Below are 14,991 nucleotides of genomic sequence, written 5' to 3'. Positions count from 1 at the left end.
ACACGACCCCCACTCACTCCCCAGCTGCAGTAGCTCTGGGCTCTTCTCCAGTGTGCTGTGTTCTGGAAGTAGGCGCCCTGGGCTGGGTGGTTGGGGCTGCAGATTCCTGCCCGCAGCCTTGCTCACCACGTGGCTCTCAGTCTGTGAGCTGCTGGGTGTTGGAGCACACACTCCTGTTTCTTCCCTCAGCTCCCTTTTCACAGAAAGAACTGGTAACTGCATGGAACAGGCAGACACACGCCCAGGGGCTGGCTTCTCACCTGTCTCCTCCGCCTGGGAAATGGAGGGTCGGGGGGGGGGGGGGAGCCGCCCACCCCCCTCTTGCCCCGACCAGGTTCCAGCCACTCCCTCTCGCAGCCCCCGCCGCCGCCTGCACCCTGCTGCTCTCCTCTCTGGTCTCAGGGGCTGTTGGCGGGGGAGTGGCTCAGCCCCTGCCTGACGGCCGACTCTGCCCTCCCCACAGACCTCACATGGTGGGCAGCGGAGTCAGTGAGAAAGAAAAGGAAGATTTCCGAGAGGCCAAGCCCCGCTCACTACGTTTCACGTGGAGTATGAAGACCACGAGCTCCATGGAACCCAATGAGATGATGCGGGAGATCCGCAAGGTGCTGGACGCAAACAGCTGCCAGAGCGAGCTGCACGAGAAATACATGCTGCTGTGCATGCACGGCACGCCGGGCCACGAGGACTTCGTGCAGTGGGAGATGGAGGTGTGCAAACTGCCGCGGCTGTCTCTCAATGGCGTTCGATTTAAGCGGATATCGGGCACCTCCATGGCCTTCAAAAACATTGCCTCCAAAATAGCCAACGAGCTGAAGCTCTAACAGGCTGCGGGGAGCCGGGGGAGACCGGAGGCCAGCTGGACCTCGCTGCTGGGGCCGGCCGCTCGCCCCGGGAGACTGCGGCCAGGGTTGGTGTGTCTCCCCCTGCTGGCACTTGTCCCTCCCCGGCCCTGTTTTTCCTTCCGTGTTTGTGGGGGAGGGGAGATGGTTCTTTCCCCCCACACATTCACCCCTGCCCAGAATTCCCCTTTCCCCCCTCCCCCCACAGGAGGCAAAGGAAGGGGAGGGAGGGGCGGGGGGGCAGGGCTCCCCCTCGGTACTGCGGTTGCACAGAGTATTTCGCCTAAACCAAGAAATTTTTTATTACCAAAAAGATAAAAAGAAAAAAAAAAATCCCAGCGGCCACCTTTCCTCCCTGCCCCATGGGGACAGTCGAGACTGGATCCTCTGGGGTTTCCCGGGAGGGTGGCTCAGGGCTGGAACACTCTCAGGCAAGAGTGGTGGAGTTCCCCGTCAGTCCCTCCGCCGGGCCCACTCGAGCTTCTCCCCTCTCCTTCCCTCCTTCCCCTCCAAGCAAACCACCAGAGGTGGCCTTCCCCCGACCTCGGGCCCTGGGCTTGAGACCTGGGCAGCTGGGTGGGGGGTGCCGCGCGGCCCGGAAGGAGGGGGCTGGCGGCTGCTCTGGGGGCTGCCGAGGCAAGGGCGAGGGGCTGTGGCCTCCCTCCACACTGTACCCTCTGGCCTCCCCCCCTCCCCAGAGCTGGGCATTTCCTACCACGAGCTGCTGTGGGGGCATTCGTTCCCCTTCCTCAAAAGTCTGTGCCATCTTCTCCCACCCCTTCCCGGGTAGAAGGAGGGACTGACCCCAGGCCGGGAGAGGAGAGGGGGCTGCGGGCAGATCGCCAGGTGCCCAGGGGGCCGCCCGGGCTGCTTGTCCCCGAGCAGGGACGCTGGGCATTCTCCGTTGTGGGAGAGCTTTTGTCTGAAAGCACAGCGCCCCCTCCTCCTGCTTCCCGGAACTTTGTTGGCATTAATCTGGGCACCAGCTACTTCCATAGCAGTGACTCCCCTCACCACCGTGCTCTTCCCGGCCTCCCCTTCTCTTCCTGACACTGTCGCCCCTCCTCTCAGGAGACATTGCCCCGGGCCTGGGCCTCTACTGCAGCCGGCCGGGGAGCATCCGCCCTCCAGGGTGTGGGGCAGACGGACCCAGAGGCTCCCAGCTTGCTAACCTCCATGGCCAGGGTGGGTGCGGGTGGCTGTGGGCGCTTGGCTGGTGGCGGCCGCTGCATCCCTTAATTTATTTCTCTGCTGTTTCTGTTCTTGAGAAATTGGGGGAGTCCTGCAGAGGCTGCCCCTACCCTCACCTGAGTTGTACATTTTTTTGTGATGGGTTTTATTTTCTATTTTATTATTTTATTTTTTTTGATTTATAATGACTCCACCCCTGTTCATCACCCCTGCCCCCAGGCCAGGCTCAGTGGCAAGTCGAGCCCTTGGGTCCCAGGAAGGGGCCTTGCCGACCTCAGCCCCCTACCCCCCACGCCCCCAACTGTGGGCTCCGGCTCAGACCAAGGGCTCCCCCTCCCTCCCTCCCCTCCCCCGTCGTGCCCTATGGAACAGCCCGGGTGCTCCAAGGGAGCCAGGAGGGCATGGCTTGGCTCCCAAAGGGGGCGGGGGCCGGGGGCACCCCGGCAAGGTGGCTCCTCCCTGCCCAGCCCCCCTCCTGCACTTAGTTTCTCCTCTGGATCAAACACGTAATAAAGAGAATGTTTGGAATCTGAGCTGCCTCCTCCCATTTCTTCTCCCTGGCAGGCAGGGAGGTCAGGGGATGAGTGGGCAAGATGGGGCCCAGCCCACCTGCCTCACAGGAGGGAGCCGATCCTGTCTAAGGTCTGGGAAAGAGGCCCAGGGCTGGCGGGCTCAGCTCCCTCCCCTCCCCAGGGTCCTACACCCAAGGGAAAGAGAACTCTGCAAGCTTAGGAGTTTTTATTTCTTTATTTTTTTAAAAAATGTTGAAAAATAAACCCAGGTCTGCATAAGTCCCCAACCTCTTTCTCCAGGCTTGGGCGGTGGGCACAGTGGGTACCCTTGGGGCTCCTCAGCACTTCCAATCCAGCCCTGAAGACAACAGCCTCTCCCCCCAGCCTCTGCTGCTGTCAGGCCCCAAGAAACCTCTCTGCCCACCTCCCCCTCAAGCCTCCCTCCCCATCTCACCCCAGACTTATTGCTAAAAGAAGGGGGACGAGGAAGGAGAACAGCTAACACTCCAAACTGTCCTCTCCCCAACCCTCTCGCGCTACAGTCACTACCCCCCTACACACAAAGGGCAGGGCCCAGAAGCCAGGCCAGGCCTACAGGAGGCAGCCATTCCAGCCCCAGCCAGGAAGCGGAAGGAGTATCCCCAGGCCAGCTCGGAGGGCTGTGAGCCCCAGCGCCTGGCTCAGCTGTCAGGAACACATGCAGGACCCACATGTCCAGGCTGTGCCAATCGGCAGCTCTGCGCCTTTGAAAGACCTGGCAAGAGCCCTAATCCCTCCTGTCCTCGGCAAAGTCGGAGGTGGCTGGGGATGCCCAGCAAACGAGTTCTGGAGCCCCTGGTCGGTAGAGGATCTCAGGGCTCAGAGTGAGGGCGCTGGGGGCTCCAGAGGGGCTCCGATCAGGGTGGGCGGGGGCTGGGGGCCCGGGCGGGTGCTGTGGCGGGAGGCAGCCAGAGCGGGGCGGATGAGGGGCGGAGGGGGCTGGTTGGGGGCCAGCCGGGGCTGGAGGAAGCGGCCCTGCTGCAGTGGGGGGGGCTGGCGGAGCAGGGTGGGAGCGGTGGGCAGAGGCGGCCTCAGCAGCGGCGGTGGCTGGGACAGCGAGGTGGGTGGTGGAGGCGGGGGTGGCGCAGGGGGGACTGGTCGGGGTATAGATGCTGAGACAGATGTTATCTGCACCTGAGAGGAAAGAGTAAAGGGGGAAACCAAGCCCTTTCACACCCTCGGCCCAGGCGGGCCCCCTCCTCTCTTCTTGAGAGGTTCCTCTCACCCCTTCTCACCTCGTCATCTTCCTCTAGGGTGGGGGCTGGCAAGGGAGCCCCTCTCCTGGCCTCCTCCATGGGGACCGGGGCTCCGGGGGCCCCGTCCTGCTCGGCCTCCCACTCCTGCAGCACCTCCTCCAGGTTGAAGCGGCGCCGATAGCTCACAAAGAAAGTCTTCACCTGGGTCAGAGTCTTGTTCCCAATCACCTCTGCGATAGCCCCAAAGTCTTTGCCATACCTACGGATGGCTGCGAGGGTCATGAGAGTACGGTGTGAGCACCCGTGGAGCGAGTTACTTCCCTGAGCCTCTCCCTCTACCTCCCAGCTCCTTGGAGGATGGGGAAAGAGATTTCCGGAGCACCTCCACTCTCTCCCCAGGGTCTAACCCACCTTGTACAGCCAAAAGCTGCTCATCCGTGGTCCAGCGGGAGTTGAACTTGGTGTTGGCCTGGACAGCAAGGAATATGTCCTTTAGACTCAAAAAAAAAAAAAAAAAAAAAAAAAAAAGGGAAAATGGGAGGCCCGGCTCCCCATAGCAGAACCTGCCTCCAGAGAACCCTCTTCTGTACCCAAACCTGAAGAGCAGCCTTACTTCCGGGGGGCGGAGTGGGTCGATGCCACCCTCCAGGGCTTGGCGGAGGCTGCTGTTGGTCTGCTTCATGCTTTGCACCTGGGAGAGCCAGGAAATGAAGGAACCTCAAACTCTGCACCCCAGGAAGGCCCCTTGCCACCCCCGACAAGGCCTGTATTGCTCCTGCAGACACAACCATACATCCCCCAAAAAAGCTCTGCCACCCTCCATCTTGCTCATTCCTCCTTCACAACCACTCAGTAGGGGAGATGCGGGGTTTCGCTCCTTTTCACCAACCAGTCTTTTTTTTTTAGAAGCCCAGAGAAGAAAAGCAAGTTTCCCAGAATCCAAAGGATGAGGTAGAGCCGAGCCATCTCCCTGAACACCACAGCTGTCCCCCGAACTTTGCTCCCAGGCACTGCCTGCCCCCTATGCACTGCCCCTTCTTTTCTCAGCCCCCCACCTGGCGCTTGAGGGAGATAAGCTGGGAGTCCAGGCCTCGAAGAGTGAGGTTGGCAAGGTCTGGGCTTCCCGACACAGCTGTGAGGCCCTCAGGGCTCAGGTACATGCCCTTGGGTGGGCGTCGCCGGGTCCGCAGCGGGTGGTGGCGGTACTGGGATACCTGGACCTCCTTCTTTCCAGGGCCTGGGCGGGCATTCAGGGGCCGAGAGGGCAGAGGCTGCCAGGGGAAGAGAGCGGGTGGGTGGTGCAGAGCCCAAGGAGAGGCGAGTGGGCCAGTGGGCGGGCAGGGCCGGGCCAGCTACGGGACTCACCTCTCGCTTGGGGTCCCCAGCATCCGGCTCGCCCTCACTCACGGCTCCCCGTCCCTCCTCAAGCTCATCGCTGCCGACACAGGGGCCAGGAGGGAATGAGGCGGGGGCCAGGGCCCAGCAGGAAGGCTGCTGGCCCCCACCCAGCACTCACCCATGCCCCCACCTGTCTTCTTTGTCCTTGCGGCCCCCCAGTCGTCGTGCCTGCCTGTCCATCACGCTGGTCCGGCTGCGAGTCTTTTTCCAGGAGTAGTAGTACTTCACCAGGCTGGGGATCAGCTTGTCAGGCAGCTGGGGGAGGCAATGCAGGAGGTCAGGGCCCACCCGGGAGTCTGGGCCGCAGGCAGGCACAACAGAGAGGACGGGCTAAGGCACACTGGCTGGGGATGGGCGGCTTTACCATCTGCTGAATGCGCTGGAAGCACTTGCCATGGAAGCCAAAGGCCTGCTCAAACAGCACCTTATCCTCTACTGTCCACTCATCAGGGAAAGGGGTAAAGTTGGCCAGGTCAGCCAGCGACTTCTCCACATCGTGCTTATGCCACAGGAGCATACCCAGTGCCTGGCCCAGAACAGGGGGCAACTCAGGTTCAGCTACCCCCAGCACTGTCCTGCCCCCAACCCTAAACCCGCACTGGGTTAAGGCTCACCTGCTCAATATTGTAGCCATGTTTCTCCTTGGCCATTGCAATGTACTTGTCCACTGGAGGAGGGAGAGGGGCCAGATATTGGAGGAGGGAGAGGGGCCAGATATTGGAGGAGGGGGGCTTACAGCTCCTAACCCAGGCCCTGCCCAGAGAGGGGGACCCCTCCCCCAGGGTACCTGCCCAGAGAGGGGGAGCCCCTGAGCTTGAGTCCCAGGACGTGGGTTAAACCCACACACCCCAGCCTCCAGCCCACTTCTGAAAAGAGATGGCCACTGCCTGGCACAAACCCAGGCCACCCAGCTCCCAGGGATGGGCTTGAACCCACGGCTCGGCCGCACTCACACTTGGCATCTGACACACAGTGGTTGGGCGACCACACCAGCATCCCCTTCAGCTCCTTGTTGCTGTAGCGTGCGGGGCTCTCTGAAAGTAAAGGCCAAGACGCAGAGGGGGGCAGCCACTCAGATCAGCCACTCGGCGCCTGCCTGGACCCACGGCCAGAGCAGGCGTTGGAAGTGGGGGAGCCTGGGAGGTGAGGCCCAGAGGGAAGGAGCGGCAGAGATCCAGACAGGAAGGCAGAGCAGGAAAGCCAACCATGCCACGGGGCCACCCACCCCCGCCTGCCCGTTGAGTGGGAGCCAGCCAAGGGCTCCCCCAGGTGGCGCATGGGCCAAGCCCTGGCCCCTCCACTCCCCTCCCGTGGCGGCTTGTCCTGCACTCACCAGGCTTGCACTCCGGAATTACAGCCTGGTAATTGGTTCCAACGCGGATCATGCTGTCTGTGGAGCCCGGGGAGGCAGTGAGGCTCCAGGGAGGGAGGGCGGGCAGGACGATGTGGCGGGGAGGTGGCTGGCCTGGGCTTCTCCTCCCTGACCACCCAGGACCCCCACCTTCCAGGAGGCTCACTTTTCCCTGATCTTTGCTCCCGGCCACCTTCAGCCACAGAAGGGACTGGAAGACCTTGCCCAGTCATGGCCGTGGGGGGAGGGGGCAAAGGGACAGTTATAGAGCCCAGGCCAAGTGGAGCCCTTTGTTCTGGACTGGGGGGGGGGGGGCGGTTGGAGGGCTGCCCCCCCCCAGACCTGGACCACAGCCCTGCAGGGAACCAAAGGCTCCTCCCTAGCACATAAGCCCGAGCCAGACTTCAGTCCCCTGCAAGGTGGCAAGGTCTGAGGGGTCCAATCTATGGACAGGGGGAACGCCTGGGTCCCTCTACCTCCCAGGAGCAACTGCAGGGGCTGAGAGCGGCCTCCCGGGCAACGCTACGGGCCCCGGCCTCCACATTCCCTGTGGCGGCGACCCCAGGCTTGCGGGAAGAAGCCAGGCGGAGGCTCCCATCCAGGGAGAGGCGGGCCAGAACCATCAGTATAATAAGCCGTGGTCAGCAACTCTCCGCCCCCGTCCGCCCCGGCCCGCCCCGGCCCACCCCGCGTCGCCGGGCTCACCGTGAGAGTGCTCCTCTTCGCTGCTGTCATCCTCCGAGGGGGGCTGTCCGCCGTTGGGCGCCGTCTTGGCCCGGCTGCGGGACAGGATCCCGGAGCCCGCGCTTGGCTTCTCCATCACCGAAGGCATTACCCTTCCCAGCGGCCCCAGGGGGGCGCGGGAGCTTTCGGAGAGCGCCGATGGTTGCCGCGCTCGCCCCGAATGCCGTGCCCGGCCCGGCCTGGAGAGGTCGCCACTGAGGCTACGAGAGGCAGGAGGTCAGCGTGGCTAGGGTCCGGCGGGGCGAGAGCCCGGCGGGTAGCCCCAGCACTCTCGGCGCCCCCCACGGGCGAGGGCGTCGGAAAAGTTTGTACAGAAGTAGGGTACGCGGGGGATGAGCGCAAGGTCCGGTGCGACTGGAGCGCGCCCGCTCGGTCCGCCACGCGGGGTCGGGGCTCCCGCGGAGAAAGTCGGGGCTCCCTGCCCTCGGGGGCGCCCCGGAGCTCCACCGCCCGCTGGCCCACGCCGTTCAAGGGGGCGGGAGCTGTAGCTCAATTTGCGTCCCCCGCGGACTCTGCGCCTCTCGGCTGCGCCTGGGATACCCCAGACTCCAGGCGGGGACCCCCGTCCCAGCCAAAACCCTGCCCGCGACGGCACCCCGTGGGGCTCCGGCGGTGGCGCGGTGGCGGCGGCGGGACGGCGCGCACGGCGCGCGGCGCTGGGGCAGAGTTGCCGAGAGGCGGGCGGAGCGCAGCCGCCGGCGCCGCCTCGCACCCTCCCCGGCGCGCTCGCTCTCCACCGGCCGCGCTCGGGCTGCGGCTCGCTCGTCCGCTCTCCGCCGCCGCTCGCTCCTCGCGCACACAATGAAGCTGCTGGCAGGGAAGTAGTGCCGGCTGCGGCCTCAGCACCCCTCCCCCAGCCGATGCCTCCGCCAGCTGAACATCTGGCCCTGGGGTGGGAGGGAGGACCCAGGGGGCGGGGCCTGGGGGCCGGGGCTAGACCTCCAGGGGGTGGGGTCAGGACGAGGGTAGGGAGTGCTTCCCTCCGCGGACCCCTCGCGTCCCCCGGCTCCCAGATATGCCCCAGGGGGAGACCCCCGCTGCCCCGCAGGAATGGCCCGGGGGTCAGCCCCACCCATGCACACACCCGCCCCGCAAACCAGTGGGCTCGGGTTACTGCCGCCTGCCCCAGGGGCCCTGAGGCCGCCTGCCCGCCCGCCCGGGTGGAGCCCAGCTTTTCCTTCCATTTCCCTTCCTGCCCAGGAACTCTCCGCCCCACCTTCCGCAGGGGGGACCCCCCCCTTCATGCGCCCTTGGGGTCCAGGGAGGATGGGAGACCGGACAGGGCGAGGGATGATTCCTCCAAGAGCTATCGGGCCAAAGCCTTGCTTCGGATGGATGTTCCCAAGGGGCACCCCAATTCCCCTTAACTGCTGCAGTCTACAACCCCAAGACAGTGACTGCAGGGGCCGAGGGATGGGGAGTGGGAGGTGTAAGGGGAGGGCCTGGACGGCCAGGGGCGGGAGTGAACTGGGTTCACTGTCACCCCAGCCGGGTAGCAGCATCCTCCCCCCCAACCCCCCCCCCCCCACTACACGCACGGGCAGAGTGACAGACAGGGAAGCTGGGTAGAGCGGCACAGACGGAGATGGGGGAGGGGAGTGGGCAGAGACTTTCAAAGCCAGACCCAGCCACCCTGCCAGGCACACAAAGAGCCAGCTCACACACCGGCGGCGGCTCCGAGCCTGCGAGCTGCGCCCGTGCCTGTCCCCGCCGCCCGGGGCACGTGCTGCGGCGCACACACAGGCCGAAGCCCCCGCCCGCCGCCCCTCCCACCCCGGAGCCCCGAGACTGCGGGACACACCTCCGCCCGGGCGCACCCCGCTGTGCCCAGACGGAGCCGAGCCCGCACACGCGCCCTCCTCTCCCTTCCCTTCCGCGGCCACTCTGTAATCAGATTCCTAAATTTAGCAGCAGCCCTGGGCCCAGCCAGGACTCCCCGCCCCCACCCGCTGCCTGCGGCCGGCCGGGGACCTGCGGTCCCGCCGCGACCCGGCTGGGGCCGCCTGTTCCCCGGGGCTCCCACTTGCGGCCGGGCAAAGGCAGGCACGACCCCACCCAGCGGCGGTGCTGTCGGGCCGCATGGGGCCACTCGGGTCACCCAGCCCGCGGCCACGTTGCCGCCACACCACGAGCCAGGCCTACCGGCCTTTTCCCTCTTTGTAAATCAGGGACTGGGCACCAAGCCCCAGGGCGGAGAGGTCTGGACAAAGAGGAGAATGAATGGGCCAAGGGCATGTCTGATTTAAGGGGGTCTGCTCCAGGGTGAAAAGCCTCCCCAACCCGACCCCCTACTGAGTGGCAGGGTGCCCTCCCTGCCCCCAGCACCTCCAACCTTTAGGGAGGCTCTCATCTCGGCTCCCTCCTGTCTGGCAGGCAGCCATCCACTGCACCACCGCCCCTCTCCTTGGATGCAGTCTTCCATCTTGCCCTGCAGCCAGTCATTCTTCAGGCTGGGCCTCAATTGGGGTCCCTACGGGCCCTTGCTTCCTTTCTCCACTCAGACCTGGGGTCCAGGGCCCAGCCCCGTTGCACCCACCGCCCCCACCCCTGCCTGACTCCCCCAGGCCTCAGCATCACACTTATTTCTTGCCTCGCTCCACCAGGGCTGCCCCAGGCCCCAACAGCTTCTCTTGCAAGGATCCCAAAGCCTCTGGCTTCCCCCTCGCCCCAGCACCACCACCAACCCTCACCCCCAGCCTGGCAACACCCAACTCTGCACTGGCTTCTCTCTAGAGTCAGGTCCCAGGGCCAGGAGAAGATTCTGCTCTGGAAGTGGGGGCAGGGAGGGAAGGTTTATTCCTTCGGGTGGAGGGGTGGGGGCAGGGCAAGGCCCTGGTGTGTTGAGGCTTCTGCCTAGGAGGGAGGACACAGGAGGGGTGTCCTAGGAGTTTTGGGGGACACTGTGGGGGGCCACAGCATCCTGAGAGAAGGAACATTCCCAGTGAGCAACCCCCTCCCCAAGGGACAATTGCTCCTCCGGGTTAGAAGGGGGAGGGGCAAGGCCCCACCCCTCCCACCTGCTGCAGCCGCCCCCTCCCCAGCTGGCCCCCTCTTTTGTGCAAAGCCACACAAAGGACAAGGGGCCCCGGCCGGCCTGGCCATCTGCTCCCAGCAGCCTGAAGGCTCTTAAAGGGACAGCAACCCCTCCCTGCCACCCTAGGGCTGTCGGGCAGGGCCAAGCAGATCTGCTGCTCCATAGGACCGTCTCGGCAGTACCCCAAATCCCACCCACCTTTCCCTAGTGCCCCGAGCCCCCAGGCCAGGAATCATCCCCCCTACTCCCCAGGCCTGGGGCGCCAAGGTGCCACGTGGCCAGGAACTGGGGGGGAAGGGAGGCAGCCCCTGGAGACCAGCCCCTCCCCTCCTCCAGCCTTGAGGTGGCCAAAGGGGCCAAGGAAGCTCGGTAGCACCTCCTGAGGCCCCCTCTGGGCTCTGTGAGAGCTGCCCGTCTCCCAGGAAGGCCCTCCCTGCCATTTCCACGGATGAGCTCGCTCCCAGCCAGCCACAGTAAAGGATGGCTGCTCCAGCTTTTTGAGGCTGCGGACCAGGATGCAGGCCACCTCCCCGTGACTGGGCACATTCATTTCCTGCAGTTTTTACAGATGAGGAAACTGAGGCTCGGTTAACCCCACCCCCACCCCCGGGCCTCCGCACACTGGTCCCCCGGCCCCACCCACCCTGCCTCCCTCGGATGCCGGCTCGGGGCCCCTGCCACGCTGCTCCCAGCTGTAAGTTCACGTTGTTTGAGTGACTGTTTATGTCTTGTCCGTCTGGCGGGCTGTGAGCTCCGGGAGGGGCCGGGATTGTGTCTACCTTGTTCCCCTGCCGTGCTCCCCCCACCTCCCGTGCCTGCACACAGTAGGTGCTCAAGATGGGTCGGGTGAGTAAGTGTGAGGAGCCCAAGGAGCTCTTCCTTGGTCCCTCTGCCCTCCGCCGGTAGGTAGGGCATCTTGCCCCCTCCCTCCTCAAGGTGAGGCAGAGGGGACAAAGGTCGAACAGGGATGCTGGGAGAGAAAAGCAGAGTGACCTTGAGCCAGCCACCGGCCTCCCTCACGGCTCCCTCCTCCCAAAGGCGGGGGCCGCTGCAGCCAATCCCAGACCCGCGGCCCTGCCAGACAGACCGGGACTGTCCTGAGCCCTGGCCCAGCAGGCTGGCTGCTGTGGTGTGGCGCCCGGGACCCCGGCCAGTCCAGTGGTCGCAGCCAAGGGGCTAAGCTTGGGGCGGATGGCAGGCGGCCGGCCCTGGAGGCGGGGAGGGAGGAGGGTGGCAGGATCTGAGCAGAAACCTGGCTGGACAATTGGGGGTGGGGGGGAGGGGTGCAGAGATGAGGCTGGGGAAACGGAGGGCGTGAGCTGCAAGGTGAAAGGAGCCCGGGGAGCCCTCTCCCGGGCCCCCACCCCCTCAATCCTGCCCAGACAGGAATTGGAGGCCTCTCTCCGCTCCCTGCACGCCGGGGCCGTCTGGGGCCCTCTGGGGCCCTGTGGCAGGCTGTGGGCCCTGTGGGTGATCTCCAGGCTGTGCTCCCTCCTGGGGCTGTGAAGAGGCCGAGAGAAGGTGACAGGGTGACAACTCCGGCGCTTTGCACCACCTCAGCACTGTGCATGGGTGCAGAGAGAGCTAGACAGGCACAGATGTGAGGAGTGCCAGGGGAAGGACAGAGCAGAATCAGGCGTGGGGTCAGAAAGAGGAACCTGGGAGGAAGGGTCAGCAAGACCTCCGCGGAGACGGGCAGGGGACAGGGCTTCCCTTCCAGAGGGGGTAGCTTCCAAGCCCATGAGCCCACTCCCTCGGTTTCTTGCCCCTTCCTCCTCAGAAGAAGCTGGAAAGGGGGCCTGCCTCCCCCCACCCTCACCTGGGCGGCCCGGGCTCCTGGGCCAGCCAGCGCCCTCTGGCAGTGACAGCTTAGACCCAGGCAGCGGTGGGGCAGTGGGTCCCACCCCAGCCTGGGCACAAATGTCCTCCCTGGCATTCTGAGGAGCCCATTCTTTCGTGGTGAGTGCCTGGATCAAGTACTCCAATGGGCCATGTGGGGTTACTGAGCCTTTGATCCATTTCCCAGCAAATCTCCTAGGCCCAAAGCCATCCAGATCCTTGAAGTGAGGCACCAGGAGCAAAGTCAGGGATTGCAGAGGCCTCTAGAGAAACTGCAGGGGAGACTTGGGAACAGAAGGAGAGTTCCCGGATCAGTGCAGGCTCAGGAGCTCAGGCTGCCAGTCAGAAAGCAGCCCTGGGAGAGTCCTAGCGCAGCCTCTCACTTGCTGTGTGGCCTTAGGTGAGTTGCCTGGCCTCTCTGAGCTTCAGTCCCTTCACCTCCAAAAGGGGAAAATCCTCCTGACCAATGACTCAGATGAAATGCAGTAGAGCCTCCACTGATGCTGGTTGCCTTCCAAAGCAGGAATCTCCTCTTGAGCACCCCCAGCAGGGCTGGAATGCCCCTTTGCCCAGGACTCACTGCTCTATGAGGCCACCTATCCCCAGTGGGCCAGCTTAGGGCCATCCCCCTCCCAGGCTCCTGAGTGTGATCTCTGGAGCGAAAAGTTTCTCCTCCATGACGTTTGACACTTGACACCCTCCCTTCAGACTTCTGTTGACAGCTCCAGGTTCTTGCTTTCAGTCTGACCCCTCTCATCTAACATGCACACCTTAGCTGAATACAGATTCCTAAATATCCTTAAATACTGCTTTGATCATGTCCCACTCCTGCTCAATAACCTTCCATGGTTCCCTATTACCTTCTGGGCAAAGTCAGAATTCCCTCTACTCCCAGCCCAGTACTCAAGGGCTTTCTAGGCTGTGTGTGATCCAGCCCAACAGGTCTGCTCACCATCTGCTGAGCCCCACCTGGTGCCCCAGAGAACCCACAAATCTCTGCGTGGCCCGTGCCCAGCCCCTCCCTCGGGACTGCTGGGTACTGCCAAAGGGCTCTGCTCTGCCAGAGCACATCAGGGCTCCCAGCCTGGCAGCGAGCACCCTTTTTGTTGCCCCCCCACCCCATCCCCCTTCCCCATGCTCCTCCTCTACCACCCCACTCCTGCGTGACTCATAGCACTCAACTTTGCCTTCCCCTTCCAGAGACAATCAAGGCCAGTCGGGAGGAACACCCCCCCAAGGCCTGCCCCTGCACCCACAGGTTCGGCAACTTCCCTCTCACCTCCAGTGTAGATGCACCTTCCCCACTAAAGGCCACCCTTACCTCCAGACGGTCCAAATCACCTGCCGAGCACCTGGCTCCTCACTCACCTATTCTGCCTTATATTGTCCTTTCCCCCAGCACATAACCCTGCCTAAGCCACTCCATCTTCAAACCTCCCACCCCCCCACATACACACATACACTGACACGCACACACACACACATACACCTCTCCATCCCATGTTTCAGCTAATTTTTAATTATTATTTTTAAACTGAGCTTCTTAAAAGAGTCGTTCACACTCTTCTCTCCATGTCCTCACCTTCCGCTCACTCCCCAGCTGCTGCAGTGCCACTTCACCCTCTGCCACTCATCAGAAGCTGTCCTTGCCGAGGTCGCCAGTGACTTTGCTATCTCTAAACCCGAAGGACCTTTGGCGGGAGTCATCTCATACCACCTCTCGGCAAGTCTGAACTCAGGACCACCTCCGCTCCTGGCTGGTGTTCGGGGCTCCGACCACATCCCTCGAGTCCTTGGACTCTGCTGTCAAACCCTGGACTGTTGACCCCCCAATCTCCATCCTCAGCTCAGAACCCCCACCCTGGGCTTCGGACACCCCTATTCAGCTGCACTTGTTATCCCTCAGGCACTTCTGGTACAATGTCCCACACCCTATGCCCACTGTCCCCATTTCCCCTCCAGCCAGTCCCAAAGTGGAAGCCTGGGAGTCACCCTCGACTCCTCTCTCTTTCACTCCCATCTCCATTGGGCTCCAACTCCTGCCAGTCTCCCCACCGCCCCACATTGTCACCCTCCTGCCTCACCCCAATACTGCAACAGCCCCCTATGTGCTCCCTGCCTTCTCTCCTGCCCTGGTTTAATCTGTTCTTTCTTCAGCAGCCAGGGCAGATCTTTGAAACCCAATCTGATCATCAATCCCCTGCTTCTCATTATCCTTGGATTAAATCCAAGCGCCTTAGCATGACTTATCTCCTCCAAAACCTGGTTCCCTGGCATCCACGCCCCCTTCCACTTTCCCATGTGGAGATCTATGTGGTACGGTGGCTTGTTCCCACCTCACTTTAGCCACAGACACCATGATTGGTTCATAACCGGACCAGAGACCTATGCTGGCCAAAGGCCGGAAAGCCACAAGCCCAGCCAACACCGTAGAGGGCAACATTTGAAGGGCAGAATAGACATGCAAAAAAAAAAACTGGCTTAGGGACATTATCAAGCCACTTGATCAGGCCTCACCTGAAGCCACCAAACTTCTGAACTTTTCAGTTAAATAAGCCAATACATTTCCTTTGTTGTTTGAGCCTGATTGACCTCCATTTTCTGTCATTTGCACCCACAGCGTCTAAAACAATACAGCTCTCAACACTACGTCACTTGAACTTACGCTTTAGCCACGCTCAACCACCTGCAATTCCCAGGATGCTCTGAGTCCTCTTTCTCACCTTGGAGTCTTTAGCAATCTGATTCCTGATACTGGTGCCTGTTCCTCCTTTCCTTGTTGACTAACTCTTATTTGCCTTTTAAGAGAAAGCTCAGATGTCACCTGGCCTAGGACATCTGCCCC

General features: G+C 62.9%; 2 protein-coding genes across 11 annotated transcripts in view; one reads left to right on the top strand and one right to left on the bottom strand.

The window, feature by feature from the left end:
• MARK2 (microtubule affinity regulating kinase 2) overlaps window positions 1-2,566 on the top strand; it is a 54,771-nt gene extending 52,205 nt beyond the window's left edge. For 3 of the 9 annotated variants that reach the window (XM_037838185.1, XM_037838184.1, XM_037838183.1), the window contains one exon: window positions 464-824. In XM_037838185.1, coding sequence (XP_037694113.1) covers window positions 464-824 — 361 coding nt within the window. Of the gene's footprint in view, window positions 1-463 lie in introns of all 9 variants that reach the window. The other 6 variants (XR_005217297.1, XR_005217295.1, XM_037838182.1 and 3 more) reach the window with 4 other exon arrangements.
• Window positions 2,567-2,817: 251 nt separating this feature from the next.
• RCOR2 (REST corepressor 2) lies at window positions 2,818-9,137 on the bottom strand. 2 transcript variants are annotated; one of them, XM_037838958.1, is made up of 13 exons: window positions 9,075-9,137; window positions 7,235-7,473; window positions 6,512-6,568; window positions 6,132-6,212; window positions 5,793-5,845; window positions 5,543-5,704; window positions 5,309-5,433; window positions 5,146-5,215; window positions 4,836-5,051; window positions 4,394-4,471; window positions 4,192-4,249; window positions 3,820-4,049; window positions 2,818-3,718 (listed from the first exon to the last, which is right to left on the bottom strand). In XM_037838958.1, exons 2-13 carry the CDS (start codon window positions 7,359-7,361, stop codon window positions 3,404-3,406), a joined length of 1,572 nt encoding a protein of 523 aa, XP_037694886.1. In that variant the 5' UTR covers window positions 7,362-7,473; window positions 9,075-9,137; the 3' UTR covers window positions 2,818-3,403. The 2 variants fall into 2 exon arrangements, with proteins under 2 accessions (XP_037694886.1, XP_037694887.1); XM_037838959.1 differs by lacking the exons at window positions 3,820-4,049; window positions 9,075-9,137 and having other exon boundaries at window positions 7,235-7,995.
• Between the last annotated feature and the right edge of the window lie 5,854 nt (window positions 9,138-14,991).

This window comes from Choloepus didactylus, chromosome 6, assembly GCF_015220235.1.
Source record: "Choloepus didactylus isolate mChoDid1 chromosome 6, mChoDid1.pri, whole genome shotgun sequence".
Taxonomy (NCBI): Eukaryota; Metazoa; Chordata; class Mammalia; order Pilosa; family Megalonychidae; genus Choloepus; species Choloepus didactylus.
Note: the sequence above shows the minus strand (reverse complement) of the source record. Positions and strands in the feature narration are given on the sequence as shown.